Raw genomic sequence first — 16,145 nt, 5'->3', positions numbered from 1 at the left:
TGTTGCCTCATCTAACAGATAAAGGGATTCAACTAGATCATTGATTTGTAAATGTATATATTTTGAGTGCAGAAAAGTTTTCCTAATAAAATCTTATATGGAACTCAATATATAAAGAATATAAAAGAAGAGTTGCTCTGTGTAAAGTAACGGGGCATAGGAAAAGCCAAGGACAGGGTGTGCGGGAGGAGGCAGAGCCCTGGCCTTTCTAAACTTTAGTTAACCTCTGAGGATCTCCAGCAGTATGTATCAGACTATGATTCCATACACAACTGGAACAAGTTACATTATAAAATAGTCTACTGGACCTATAGTACTATCGTATACTAAAGTACTTTATCAGCGTCTGAGTTGCAATTCATGTTTAACAAGCCTATCAGTCAGTGTGACCTGACAAAAACTGATGCTGTATAACTCGTTATTTTTCTTTTAAAAATCAGCGGGACCAGCAACTTCCTGATTACTACTTTCTTAATCGGTCAATTTAAATAACGTACCAGCGTATCTGACATTTTGTTACCTTGTTAAGTTTCGATGCTAGGGGATCTGCAGCCTCTTTCCTCTGTGTGTTACCCATTGCTGCCAGCAAACTCAGCTGAAACTGATCTTCCTTGCAGTTCATTTCATTCTTAGCAGTTAGTTGCATGAAGGAAATGGGGTCATCGGGCTGTACTGTCACATTCCTCTTTTCAGATTCTTTCTGCGTTGAGAAAACAAACACACATCTTTCTTTAGTATGGAAAGAAAGATAGCTTTTTATAGGCCTTTAACAAGGACAGCCCTCACATATGAGGATAGAAAAAAAATGCCACAAAGCACTTTTATGGCTTTTGCTTATATACCTTACCTTTTGGGATAATTTTTCTTCTTCGAGTTTAGCAGATAACATGTGAGAAAGGGATTGTCTGCATTCCTTATTGAAAATGTCATTCATTAAAGGTGAACATTCAGACAAGACCTTGAGGCACAGGGAAATACGATCTACATCATCATCTGTAATGGGCTTCTTAGGAAGAGAGGATTTTCCCAAATGAAGGATAGTGGCCATAAGCAACATGGCCTCAGCGATAAAAGACTAGAAAATAGAGAAATGGGTTAATGTCATGATTCAGCAATTGCAGCAACGTCACTTTATTATAACTCATAATTCAAGAAATAAAACTAATTTTCACTTCATTTGAATAAGATTTCAAATCCTTTAGATTTTATCTCCACCCTTCTCTTTCCTTTCTATTCTAGCTGCCACCCTCTAACCTTCATTAACTCTCAACTGAAAAGATAGCAATGCCTTTTTAACTGTTGGCTTTACTCTAACCTCCTCACATACCAGTGCCATCTTACTAAAATTCCAACCACAGAAAAGTTGAAAGACTGATATTTTTCATAAATTGTTAACATTTTGCCACACTTACTTTCTTATCCTACTTATATATGTACACTTATTTTTTTAGCTAAACATGTGAAAGTAAGATTCTTCACCTCATACTGTGTTTCCCCCAAAATAAGACCAGGTCTTATATTAATTTTTGCTCCAAAAGATGCATTAGGGCTTATGTTCAGGGGATGTCATCCTAAAAAATCATGCTCGGGCTTATTTTCCGGTTAGGTCTTATTTTCAGGGAAACGCCGTACATACTTCAGCATATCTCTCTTAAGAATCAGGACAGTTTCCTATATAACCGCAATATCATTATCTTACCTGAGAAACGTAACAATCCCAAAATATATCTACTATACACTCTAAATTCAAATAAATCTTCCTAATTGACACAAAATGTTTTCATTGTTTTTTAATCCAGGATCAGTTTCATGCATTTTATTTGGCTGTTATTCTCCTTAGTCCCTTTAATCTAGATCAGTCCCCTGGCTTTTTGTATTGTTTTCCATCACAAGGACTTTTCAGAGTCCAAGCCAGTTGTTTTACCGAATGTACCCCACTTTTGGTTAGAATACCAGATAGGTGATGTTTTATATTTCCTATTGTACTGCATCAGGAGGCACATAATGTCAGGTTTTCCCATTTTGGTGAAGCTAAATGTGATCACCTGCTGCTGTTACCTTAATCCTTATTGCGCGCAATCATTTCACACTACATGTGAATTCCCACAGCCTTCTTATTGAAGTCCATATTACTTAGCCAGCTATTCAAAGTCTCCCACAAATGAATGTAACTTACTTTTTCAGTCTCATGGAGCATTATCCTGACACATGCTCTATGTCATTGCCGAACTAAACTGTCTTTGGCTGAGTACTGATCTGCACACATGAGTGAAAAAACTATCAGAGACCTTGGGAGAGAACCAGCAGAACAAGTATAACAATCCTCTGAGCCTGGATACTGTCTCCACAAAAAGAAGGAGGAGGGGACAGAAAAAAATAGCTGAAGAAATAAATAATGGCCAAAAATTCCCCAAATTTGATGAAAACTATAAACCCACATATCCAAGAAGCTCCATGAAGCACAAGCAAAGTAAACATGAAGAAAGCCACACCAAGGCATATCCTAATCAAATTACCAAAACCTAGTGGTAAGGAAAAAAAAATCTAAGAGTCAGCCAGAGAATATAGGACACATTCCACATAGAGGCATGAGAATGACAGTAAGCTTCTCATTAGAAAGCCAGAAGATAATGGAGCTATATCTTTCATAGTGCTGCAAGCCAGAGGGCAAGGAAGAAACATCTTTATACACTACAAGAAAAAAAAAAAAGTCAACCTAGAAATCTATATCCACAAAGATATCTTTCAAAAATGAAGCAGAAATAGACTTTTTCAGACAAAAACCAAGAGAATTCACTCCAACAGACCTGCAGTACAAAGAAAGTTGAAGGAAATTCTTTAGGCAAAAGGTATATTAAACCATAGAGAAACTCAGATCTACATAAATAAATGAATAGCACTAGATGGCATATATGAAGGAAAACCAGTGTGATGATAAAAAAACCCAAACTTCCTCCTGCCTTCTCCCAAATGCAGAAAACTTCATTAACCACGTTACTAGAAACCTGGCTCTTTCAACAGATGTCAGCAAATGCTCTCCCAATTTGCAGCAACCTTTCCATGAAAAGAAATCAAACTGGTTCCTGAGACACAGAATCTTGGAGACTTTTAACAAGCATAATTTAAAGAATAGACGATAATACTGTGACATGACCTGAATAAATAATGGCCCACAGAGACTTACAAAGTAAATCATTGCCAATAAATCAAAATAAACTGATAAAAAAGGATAATACATCTTATAATTTGCCTGGCCCTCTAAATCTCACTTACTGTTTTTATGATGGAAAAAAATTGTTTTTTAATCCCAAATCTAAAATGAAAATGTCTAATGATATAATGGCTTAAGTAAATGAAGACATCTGATAGACTATACAGTTATTAAATATTATAATTAAGATGATTAGGAAGGGTTTAGAATAACATGGGAAAATGTGTGCTGTAATGTTAAGTAAAACTGCAATATTATAAAACACAAAATGATCACTAGAGAAAAGTGTTTCATATATAAAAGCCATATTAAACTCTTTCTGGAGGAAGGAAAGATTCTTGTTATTTCTGGTAATGTAATTTTATATTTTGATGTTTCTATCTACACTACAGTATTAACAAGATTTGTATTTCACTGCTATGACTATGAATTTTTTCTTATTAGTTTTTACATCATCCTCTATTTATTTTAGCAACATGAAAAAATAAATGAACAAAATAAAAACATTCACAATTTTACCACACAGATTTTTTTTTTTAAATGAAGGCAAAGTGAAGATTTTTTTCAGGCAAATGAAAGCTGAGTGAATTCATCTCAGCAAACCTTCATTATAAGAATGACCAAGTTCTTTAGGCAGAAAGAAAATATCTGATGGGAATCTGAATTTATATGAAGGAATAAAGAGCACCATAATTAATAAATATGTGGGTAAATATAAGACTTTTTTCTCATTTAAAAGAATCTTTAAAACTATTTACAACAGATGATAAAATCAGAAGAATATTATATATACAGCCTTAAAAGAAAGGAAATTCTGATACATGCTACCATATAGATGAAGCTTGAAAACATCATACCCAGTGAAATAAGCCAGTCACAAAAGGACAAATATTGTATGATTCCACTTATATGAGATACGTAGAATAGGCAAATTCATAGAGGCAGAAAGTAGAATGGTGGTTGCCAGGGACTGGAGGGAAGAGGTATATATGGAAGTTATTGTTTACTGGGTACTGTGTTAGTTTGGGACAATGAAAAGTTCTGAAGACAAAGAGTGGTAATAGCAACGTGGATGTACTTAATGCCACAACTCAAATGTACACTTAAAAATAGTTAAAATGGCAAATTATGTTATGCGTATTTTACCATAAAGAAAAATACACACACACACACAAAAAGCACTCAGGAAGGTATTTGAACTTTGCTTTGTCTCCTGTTCCCTTCTTACAATTTGTCTTGCTTCTTACAATTGGCCAAGTATGCCCCCTTCCTATCTGAGTGTGGACTCTAGATAAATAAGAAATGGGGGGGGGGGGGGGCTGGTGCATATATATAAAAAAGATAATTAACTATTTAAAGCAAAAATAATAATAATGCATCATAGGGTTGATAACATGATATGTAGAAATAAAATGTAGGACAACCACACAAAGGATGGTAGTAGGGTTGGGGGCGCGAATGGAAGTAGATTGTTTTAAACGAGCACACAGTCAGAATGGTCAGAAGCTATAATGAAGGTTATGAACTACAGAAATGAGAATACATTTAAGAGACTTCTCTGGGATAAAATGGGCAATGACTGAATGAAGATGCTGGAGAAAGAGGCATTTCCTTCACTGAGCCTTGACTAATCCTAGAAAACAGAAATGATTTCACGAACACTTACATCTCTTCCATTGCACTAATCACAAGGTATTACTATTGTATTACTTAGTCAATTCTATAATAAAATTCTATTACTGTGTCCATTTCTCCCATTAAACCATAACCTCTTTCATGACAGGAACTTCAGCATTCACTTTTGGGTCCCTCACAGTGAAATGATACAGCAGGTACTCAATATTCACATGTTGGGTAAATGTAGAATAAATGGACTTACATTTTGCTTTTTCTTCTCCTGAACCAACGCTACATAGCGCAAGGCAATCTTGGTCAGAGTTGTGGCAAGGGAGGCAGCGACAAAGAAATCTCCATCCAGAAGGAATCCCCTCAGGGGAGGTCTGCAGAGCGATCAAGGAAAATGAAACCCACCAATGTCGTAAGCAGCATGTAGCTTTTGCATAAATGATTTAAGTAAGGCTATTTAACACTCTCACTGGCCCCCTGCAGTGACAAGGATCTCAACTAGCTCCCTCTTTAGCTCTCTTCAGAAGGAAAAAGAAAAATACATGGATTTAAAACTTATCTTCAAATGACACAAGAGCCAACTAAATATGGAAAGTGAAAATGGTTAAGGGTGTATAAAATGGAGCTAAAGCTTTACATTCAAATCCCAGCTTATCTACAGTATTTATTTATTGTGTCCCTTTGGGTAAGTTACAAAACTCTTCAAGCCTCAAATTTCTCTTCTATAAAAATGGGACAATAATACACTGTATCTCAATGGGTTGTTGTCAAGATTACAAGAAGCAAACTACTTAGCACAATGCCCAGTACATAAGAAGCAATCATTAAAATTTTAGGCATTATTTTCATCATCTTCACTATAAAACTGAAGTGTAAATAAGGAGGAAATCATCAAAATTTTATTTCTCCCGTTAGAAGTGAAAAATCTTCAAAATATATTTTCTAAATAATAGGCAATGAAACTCCAGTATCATCAAAGTTACCTCAACTTAGCATTTTCTATGTGAGTAAAATAATTTTAGCTTAAACAGAACACAGTTATTTCAATGAAACAGTCTTAAGGAGCAGAGGATTAAAACTATTAACACAATTTCTGAGAGAAAGAACTTAAATGTCTTCCTTTCAAGTATCGTAAATGGCAAAGATTTCCATTTCGGTCAAAAAAGCAAATAAGAGGAAAGAAATCACTTGTTTTATACACAGGAGTAATAAAAAAAAGTATATTGTATTTTGCCATGTATTGAATAATGTGCACTTTTTTGCCCAAATTTGTGAGGGAAAAATAGGGATGTGCATTATACATCGATAGTACTAATTCTGTATCTATATAAATATTTTTAATTATTTTATTTGTGCTTATGAGTTAAAAGTGTAACTCTAGAAATCAATAACGATATCCATATGCAAAATAATACCCTGGAATACGATAATCGGTTTTGTTGAACTTACGACAAACTTGCAACGACGAAGAGTTCTTGGCCTTCTCTGATGCATAAATATCGTAAATTTGTTACCAGTACATAAAATTTCTTGTACCTTGTATCTGTTCTTGTTTCATAATTATTTGTTACATAAAATTTCTTGTGCCATAATATGTTAAAAAATAAATGCTAAAATTCCTTTATGGTGCAAAAAACAAGTATCTAAATGTAAACAAAAGTTTGAATTAAAAAATTAAAACGAAAGATTTTTTCCCCTGAAAGGTTGGGCCAAAAATGTGGGTGTGCATTATATATGGGAGTGCGTTATACATGGCAAAATATGGTAGCTGGCTGAGCACAAGTGCTGCAAATTACCTTTCTTCCTCTTTCTTGGTTGGTCTAGAACTGCTAAGCGCACTCTGAGTTGCATAGGTGCCCATCTCAGTTACCAATTTCTGAACTGGCCCCACAGTTATTTCTTCTTCAGGTTTCAATTCACCAGCTTCTTTCTTTATTTCTGACTCTACAATTGGGATCTAAAAATCGATTGGAAACATCAATTTAGTAATAATATCAATGGCAAGCAAAATCATATTTAAATATTCAATCATTTCTGTAGAGAAGGCATTTCCCCAATGGGATTTTTGGAACTTTGAACTCTGCTTTCAATTTTCTTTCCTTCCTATGGTAAGGTAATGAGAAGAACAGGGGCTTGTGAGTTGGATGCCACTTACTTGTTAAATGGTTTGGGGCAAACTAATCTACTAAGAGCCTTAGTGTCTTAATCTGTTAAATGCAAATCTTAATTCTTTCCACACAAGTAACTTAATAGCAAAATGCTCAGGACAGTGACCAAGACAAAGCAGACACTCTTATTCCTCTTCTCCATCCCTTCCCTTGGAATACATCCTTCAATAACGAATGTCATGCTGGGCAGCCTGCGGGGTCTCAGCTCCCGCTCCCCACATAAGAACACAGGATGTGGCTAGGCCAAAAAGGAACACCCACGGAGCCATAGATAGGGGAGTCATACCACTATAGTCTCTCTGGCGGCTGGGATGGAGACACAGGAAGCAGAAGCCACACGATCCGCAACCCGCTGTCCACTTGTCTCTGCCAACCAACCTCACTTGCTAGCTGCAATTCACCATGCTAACAGCAATCTGCTCTCGCTAGCTCAGCCACCATCTTCTTGCTAGCCCCCCATTTTCTGCTAGCGTAGCCATAGCAGTTATATTAGTGGCCAATGGCTCACTGGTCACAACTGATGGCCAACTAGCCACAGCTGATGGCCATCCAATCACAGGTGATGGCCATTAACTACCTGAGTCAGCACCTTTCCACGTGAGGCCGAGAGCCTGGAAACTGCACTCATCTGTTCCCACAATGAAATAAATCTAACCTATTTTTACAAAATAACTTTATCAACTACCTTTTTTGTTTTTAAAAAACCAAATGGCTACTAGGTATTTATTCCTTAATACCATACTAGTCCATCATCTAATTTAGGAGCTCTAAGAATCTTCGATCATTATCTACCAATTCCCTTATTTTATAGATGAAACACCTGATGTCCAGTCAGGTTAAGGAACTTATATCCAAGGTCCCAGAACTAATTATCAGCAGAAGCAAGACTGGAACCCAGGTCTCCTAACAAGTACCATTCTTTCTTTTCTCCCATATAGTTGTTTGAAGGAGGAAATACTGCCAGTTTTAGTACATAATGTTGTAAAGTCAGCTCTGTTCTTATATTTGCATTCTTCATTCAGAACACATAGGCTAACGCTGAACTTTACACGCCTTTTTTCTTTTTTTTTTTAAAACACAGAACCTTTTGTTCAAATAAAATCTTAATCCAGAAGGGTAAATAATACAGATAAAAGAATAGGTATCACCGCTCAATGCAGGACAGGGAAATTCCCCTAATTTCCCAGAGCTCCTAAGGCTTAATTATCTGGGTAATTAAAATATATTTTTTCAGAGATCTTTAGTACAGACACCACTAAATAAAAACATGAAAGCAAATCACCACATAAAAGTCAGATGTACTCAAGTAAAAATCCCCATACAAAGTAGCACTGACTAAAGTAAAACATACCTCCCCAAGGGACCTGCGGACCTCAGTCATCACACTCTGAATGTCTTCCTTGGTGCTACAGTACTCTCCCAGGATCCACAATGCTCCTCGGTAAATCCTAAGGTAAGAATACAAATTCTGAAACACTGCCTTTGCCAACAAATCTTGAAGCAGAGATCTTTCTTTGCGAATTTATGCTCAAGCGAGAAAAAAAGATTCTGCAATTCTAAGGGATCATGGATGACATTTTAAGAAAGAATATAACAAAGACACTAAGTTTCTGTGATTCTCTACAGAAATCACAAGGATTAAAAGGAAAATAATGTCTCATCCATCATTATTAGCAACATTTTAAAACTGGTTATCCCAGTAGTAAAAATAAAAGACCAAAATGTTTCCCAGAAAGGCACTATCTTCCATTTAGGACATAGTTAAGATAAACTTGATTTTATCACTTACTACTACAAAAAATTTATTATTTTAATGTAAAAGTACTTTTTATTTGTAGTCACTGAAAAGAAGAGGCAGGATGCTGAACAGAACAATGGACAAGGAAGGCATACAAAGGATCAATAACAACAAAACAAAACCCTAAAAGTAAAGAAAGCAACTATTTTCTAGTTAAAAAGGTTAAAATGAATAAAGTCTTCAGTTATCTTTTCCCTAAGATTTTCCTTAAATTTATTCTTTAAAAAATTCTAGAAACTGAAGCTCTAAGAGATCATGGCTGCCAAAAGCAAAACTTTGATATATTCTTTTTTCTCACAAGGAAAGCAAATCTTTCTCACTTCCAATCAGAAAAACAATTTTGTAATGGTCCCTTCTTTTCTATCTAGTTAGATATAATCCAAGTCCATTACCGTCTATCTATCAGATGCTTTAAATGAAACAAAATTAGGATGCAACAGTTCTTTCTCATTAGCAAAGGCTATCTGAAGGGAAACACAATGTCAGATTTAGGTTGCACTTGTAATCCTTCGTTTCTATAAATACTCGAGGGGGATGCAAATAATAATGATATCCTAAAAGTGGTATCTTTCAACTACATGTTCCTTATGTTCAGGATTCACAGTGTTTTAGAGGAAATCAGGATAGAGAAACCTAGCTAAGTAACTACTACAAAAATAAATGTTGCCCACAGATTATGGACTAACCAAGGACAGGGGTGAGGTGATGACTGCTGTCATACTTATTTTGTCTTGATTGTCTTGAGTCATCTTTCCTCCCTTATATTTTCTCAACTGTCCCGTTAAAGATAGACATTGGTAAAATTTTTTACTTGACTTGACTTTATAAACAGATTTTAAACCTACTTGACGGATTTAATAGCATGAAAGACTTCAAGCATCTTCTCAACAATGAGCATTCTCAGGTTATCAAAGCGCTGAATGGCTTCACGAACAAACTCCAAGACATCCGCAGCTGCTGCTTCATTACTGTCACTGAGAAATTCCATTAACTAAAATAAAAAAAAGGAAAAGAGGCAAACAATTATGTCATTTTCAGAAGGAAAAATTACCTAAGGCTCAACAACCTTAAGTAATTTTTAGTAAGGTTTACTAAATTTAAACATATTTACAAGTATGTAACAATTTTCAAGTATGGAACCAAATGTAAGTTGAGAGATAAGCACCATTGTGCAACTCCAGTCACAATGGCTTTTCTGTTTTATGTGCAGCAAAGTTTATTCTAAAACTCACTCTACAATAGAAGGTGGAAATCCACAACTCAAAATAAATTGGGTGCTCCTAAGTAGTAACTAAAAGTAAAATCATTTTAGAGAAATTCAGAGCACAAAGGCAAAATTTCAAATTACAATAATATACCTCGTTTATCTGACAGTGACAGAAAACAAAATATTCTAGGTATGTAAATTTTTCCTATAACTGAATCCTTCAACTTTAAGAGGTAAAACTATTTGAAAGAAATACTTATTTGCCCTACTGATATGTATACGCAGAATAATTTTACTTTAGGTAACTGTGACAAACATCAATTATAACAATATGCGAAGGCATTTCTGTCACTTTGTTTGCTTTTTTTTTTTTTAACGAAGATGGAAGAAAAAAAGTCAAGAGTCCTTATTCTTCTGAGTTTAAGAGTGGACATAAAGATCCTTTCTGACTATGAGATTTAATAATTACAGACAGTTGAGACTTTCAGAGTTTAAGTACAGAATAACTAGAATATTTTATTCTTATAGAGAATTTCAAAATGAAGGTAATCAGAATTACATACCACGGGAATAACATTTGCAGCCATATCTGGAAATCGGACAGAACAGGAATGCAATGTTCGCACAAGAAGTTGTCTATATTTGTCAGTATCTTCATGCTCAGACACATTATTTGTTTTAATCACTTCCTTCTTCAAGACAATAACCAGCTATAACAAAGTAAAATTAAGTGAGAATTACATGGCATTTGGCTGACAACTTATACAAACGACTGTAAAGAGTAGTTTTGTTTTACCTCCTCAACATTCCTAGAAGAGACAAGATCCAGTGCTAACTGCAGAGTTTTTTTGCGTACTTCTAAGTCTGGTGTGCTCAATACTCTTAAGATGTCCATAACCAGATCCTGAGAAAGAACAAAAAGTCCCAAATTAACACCAGTACTTCTGGTCACAAGAAGAAAATCTTTACTGTAGAATGAAGGGTGCTGTCCACCATCACCTTAATTCTTTGGTCAATAATAAAAACACTAGTGGTGGAAGAATCAGGTATTTCAGGTCTCCTGATATAATGCAACATGAAGTGTATGACATCACATATGACACATTCAAACTGAAAATGTTTACTCTGAGTCTATCAAGCTTTAAATCAAACTTACAGTTTATAGGAAATACAGAAGTCGGAGGAACAAGCTAAAAGAACACAAGAAAGTAACCAGACACATCCAGGGGAGGAGTACCTTACAGGGCAATTGGTCTGGTATCTTCAACAAGTCAGTGTCATGAAACAAAGATACTACTCACGTTAAAAGACTTAAGGGACATAACCACAAGATATGATATGTAGTCATGAATTGGGCAAACCAAATAAAAAGGGCATTTGGGGGACATCTGGGAAAATCTGAGTTTGGAGTTGGTATTAGATAATATTAAGAAATTATTGGATCAGCCGGTTAGCTCAGTTGGTTAGAGCGTGGTGCTCTTAACAAGGTTGCCAGTTAGATCCCCACATCGGTCACTGTGAACTGCGCCCCCCACAACTAGACTGAAACAACTACTTGACTTGGAGCTGATGGGTCCTGGAAAAACACACTTAATAAAAGTAAAAAAAAAAAAAAAGAAAAGAAAAGAAATTATTAACAATTTTATTAAGTGTGATAATGTTATTTTGGCTCTGCAGAAAAATGTAATATTTTAAAGATGCATGCTTTAAAAATAATCTATGGCAGATAAATATTTTAAAATATAGCAAAACTAACATGGTTTTACTTCTTTAAAATTTTATATTTTTAAAAAGTTTCACTGATAAAAAAAGTTCTAAAAAGTCTAAGAATGAATTCCTGTATAACATTCACTTAACATACATTAGTTAATATTTTGCCACATATACTTTATCACACTCTTCTCCTAAACATTTTAGTGTATACCTCCCAAGAATAATTTCTTATATAACCACAATATAATTATCAAATTCAGAGAACTTAACATTGATAATACTATAAACTAATACACAGTCTATATTCACATTTCTTCAATTGTCCCAACACTGTCCTTTACAGAAAATGTTTTTGTTGTTCTGATCCAGGGTCAGGACTGAATTTAGCCATCATGGGGCTTTATTTTTATAACAATCATTATTCTCACAGATTAAATAGGTATGCTGATATTTTCTAGAATCTAATCATCTTTTATTCCCAATCAGTTGGTATAATTATTTTCCAAGAAATGTAAATTACATTCCAATCAAAACAAATATATCTTTATCATTAAGAATACTGAGTACAGCACAAATAGAAAAAAGATAACATATTAATTCATGTTAGAAATGTTTTTTTGGGGGCGGCCGGATGGCTCAGTTGGTTAGAGCACGAGCTCTCAACAACAAGGTTGCCCATTCAATTCCTGTATGGAATGGTGGGCTGAGCCCCCTACTGAAGGACAACGACTGATGGGTCCTGGAAAAACACACCGTTCCCCAATATTCCCAATAAAAATTAAAAAATAAATTAATTAAAAAAAAAGTTATAAAAATTTTTTTTTTTTTTTTTTTATGGCAAAGACAATACCCCAAAAGGCTATGGTGATATAAGAGTTACACTTTAGTTGAGCAAAATTTAAACTGCCCAGTCTCCAAGCTAACCAAAAGGGCAAGGCTTGGGAACTATCTCAATTTGAAAAAGATTTTATTTAGGATGTCCCTCTTTCAGATAATATTTACCTGTAGTACTCGTTCATGAGCAGGATGCTCTTTTAATTCTATCAATCGATCCAGAACTATGAGCTTTACATTGTTGTCACTCTCCTTAATGATTAAATCAATGTAACACTGAGCAGCAGCCTACATAAAAAGAAATAGGTTTTAAGAAAGGAGTCATCTATCTCAAAGAATCTGAAAATATAAAAACATAAAGCCCTCAAGAAGCCAAAACATAGTCACTACTTCTGCACTAAGAGTTTATGCATTTTCCCCAGATGAATGTGTCTTTCTAGTCCCTAAAGTATAACAAATTTCATAATTTTTCAAATTTACAAAAGATTAGAAGCATCAGAAATAAAAGAAGGAAAAGGGGCTGCAACAGGCAGAAATACTCATCAACAGCCAAAAATTAAGGGTAGAACCTAAGGAATAAGGCAGAAAAAAGCAGATTGATAGATAATTCCAAAAAGTATAGTTACTGAGCATCTTTTACTTTAGGTACAAAGTCTGCATTACAGTACAGAAAAGTCAAGAATATTAAGATGACCCTGAGTTATTTAAAAATAGACAACAAAGGAGCAAACCTGAAAGAGCTCTCAATTCAATCAACAAAATAAATAATAATATTGGGTTATAATCCATACAGTAAAATTCCTGTACTGATGAGGGAGGGAAGGAAAGGAAGGAGGGAGGGAGGGAGGGAGTGGGGGATAAGGGATAGTTCTTTGTGGAATTCCAATTACTAAGTGTAGAATGAGGGAAATAGAAAACCACCATTAAAATACCACAGTAATAATAACTGCTGTAGAGAATATCCACTGATGGATGCTAAAATTAGTTGGTGCAAGTTTGAGGAGAAATAAGATATCTGCACACTTTCAAAGTTTCTTCCTATGATATTTACTGATTAGAAAAGGAAAAACGTAATTCAAGGGTGAAGAAATCTGGCAGACAGCACCTTAACTGACTGATCGAGGTTAGTTAGCATCACCAGTAATGAGATATATCAACATATGTACTTCTTTATGAGACACTGAGATCGGTGCATCACTTCTGTGGTATTCTTCCCCAAAATGCATAACCTCAAGTAATTGTGAGAAAACGTCAGACAAACCCAAAGTGAGGGATACTTTACAAAGTGACCTAATACTCTTCAAAAGGGTCAATGTCATGAAAACCAAGGAAAGGCTGAGGAACTATCACAGAGGAGGCTAACACATGATAACTAAATGTAATGTGGGAGCCTGGACTGGATCCTGGGACAGAAAAAGGGCATTCGTGGGGCAACTGGTGAAATTCGAATAAAGTCCATAGTTAACAATATTGTTCCAATTGTAATTTCTTAGTTTTGACAATTATACAATCATTATGCAAGACATGAGCCTTATGGAGAGGCTGGGTGAAGGATAATGGGAACTTTTTCCTATTTTTACAACTTTTCTGTAAGTCTAAAATTATTTCAATATAAAAAGTTTTAAAAAATGTTTAAAGTATCGGTGAGTAAAGCAGCAAATTCTCCTATTTATAAAGATCTGGCTTTCTAGAACTATTCATTCTATTGAATATATTAGGGGTTCCTCATATAGTCTTTTTTTTCATCATATAATCTTGATATAGTAAACTAAAGAAGAGAAAGATAATATTCCATTATTGAAAATACTCACTGGAAACTTTTTTTAGGATCCATCATTTAGGATCCAGAATTCATTCTTCCAGATCTAGTTTTTAACATAGTTAAAAGATGGGGAGAGATCTTAAATTACCAGTATCATTTTCCTGAAACTACAAATATTGGTACTCTGTCTCTGCCTCTCTTTCTCTCCATGTATGTATATTATATATATGTATATATATATATATATATACACACACACATGTACATGTAAACATATATATATATATATATATATATATATATATGAAAGCAGGAAGGAAGAAGGAAGATCGGACTAAGGAATCCAATAATTTCATAGAATTTGTAGTTATCTCTACACCATACAACGCATGTAACCACATAATAAATTGCAATGTCACTAAATCATAAGTGATAAACATACCTATCATCTATCTAACTGGCACTGAAAGAAACAAACAGTACCTTGATTGCAGTAGGTGCACTAGAGAGTGTCACTAATGTCCCAGCGGCTTCATACTTTACAGCGGGGCTCGATGACTGTAATAAGTTATAGATGCAGCGAATGAAACGAGCCCTTTCTGATGGATTGGCATGACAGACCTGGAGAAGAAAACATTTAGGTTTCAACTGACTTCATGGACACTTGCTTTAAAATTGATTTTTTAAAAATAGATGTCAGCTTATGGGCTGCTACTTTTCTTAACTTGAAAACTAAGAATAGTCTGAAGATGCCAACAAACCTGGAATGAGACCCTGTAACAGAACACTGGTAATTTCAGAAAGAAATAGGTTTTACTTCAAATAATTGTTACATTATTTATTTATTAAATTCAATCATAATTTGTATTTTCACTCTTTCACAAACGGCTTCCAGATGACTTATAATAAAAGATGCATACTACACATAAGTGAAATAAAAAAAGAAAATGTAAAGTACAAAAGCAAGGACAACAACACAATAACCAAGTACACTAATATGGGTACTGTGACAGATTATTAAATTTGATCCTCAATTTTTATTCTGGATGTCATGTCAAAAGGGAAAACATGGTGGATTATATAAATCTCAAGAGCTGATAAAAGGAAAATACCAGTTCTTAAAGCAAGAAAGATAACCTCTTTTTCAAGTACTACTTATTATTTGGAACTATATTCAATATTGAGGAGAAAACTAAAATTTGCTATCCCGTTCTAAATGTGTCTTAATACCTTTACCTGTGAAGAAAAGATCCCTTATTTTTTCTCTTTTGAAGTTAGTATTTATGTTAGATTTTCCTAAAATGTATCCAGTTAAATCTCTATTACTTCGGCACGACTCAAAAGCTAATCCTTCTTCCTATAATATGAACCCTACTAGCCAAAGAAGCCACTGGATAGCAGAGAACTCTTATTTTTGAGAACCTCAGTGGCATTCTTAAATCACACACATGAATTAAACTGTATGTTTACAATTCTGGTTTCATCTGAAACGCCACTTCCATATGACTGGTACCCTATACTAAAAGGGGCTTCTTTCCTGCAGAAGTAAAGATGGCTATAATGAATTAGCAGTGTCTGCTATGGGTATTTTTTTGTCCATATCATCCTACTTAAGTCATTCCTGATATACATTTCATTGGCCTCCAATGGTATCAACAGCAAAAATGAATGTTACTGCATCTTTTATCAGAACGTTAAGATGCAATCAATTTTTTCAAAAAATATAAAATTAAAATGTTGCCAATAAAGTACTTCATTTTAAAACCAAATCTCTTATCTAGTTTTAGATTTCCTGTTAGTCAAAGGCCTGCAGTGTCATATTAGCA

General features: G+C 34.5%; 1 protein-coding gene across 3 annotated transcripts in view; it reads right to left on the bottom strand.

Annotated features, from left to right (window-relative positions):
• Window positions 1-16,145, bottom strand: part of COPB1 (COPI coat complex subunit beta 1) — a 32,793-nt gene that overhangs the window by 8,199 nt on the left and 8,449 nt on the right. For all 3 annotated transcript variants that reach the window (XM_033121283.1, XM_033121284.1, XM_033121285.1), the window contains exons 7-16: window positions 14,803-14,940; window positions 12,726-12,845; window positions 10,807-10,914; window positions 10,574-10,720; window positions 9,649-9,794; window positions 8,357-8,453; window positions 6,634-6,794; window positions 5,091-5,211; window positions 848-1,075; window positions 521-700 (exon numbers count right to left, since the gene is read on the bottom strand). In XM_033121283.1, coding sequence (XP_032977174.1) covers window positions 521-700; window positions 848-1,075; window positions 5,091-5,211; window positions 6,634-6,794; window positions 8,357-8,453; window positions 9,649-9,794; window positions 10,574-10,720; window positions 10,807-10,914; window positions 12,726-12,845; window positions 14,803-14,940 — 1,446 coding nt within the window. The remainder of the gene's footprint in view (window positions 1-520; window positions 701-847; window positions 1,076-5,090; window positions 5,212-6,633; window positions 6,795-8,356; window positions 8,454-9,648; window positions 9,795-10,573; window positions 10,721-10,806; window positions 10,915-12,725; window positions 12,846-14,802; window positions 14,941-16,145) is intronic.

Source organism: Rhinolophus ferrumequinum, chromosome 11, assembly GCF_004115265.2.
Source record: "Rhinolophus ferrumequinum isolate MPI-CBG mRhiFer1 chromosome 11, mRhiFer1_v1.p, whole genome shotgun sequence".
Classification (NCBI taxonomy): Eukaryota; Metazoa; Chordata; class Mammalia; order Chiroptera; family Rhinolophidae; genus Rhinolophus; species Rhinolophus ferrumequinum.
This window is presented reverse-complemented; position numbering and strand designations above follow the sequence as displayed.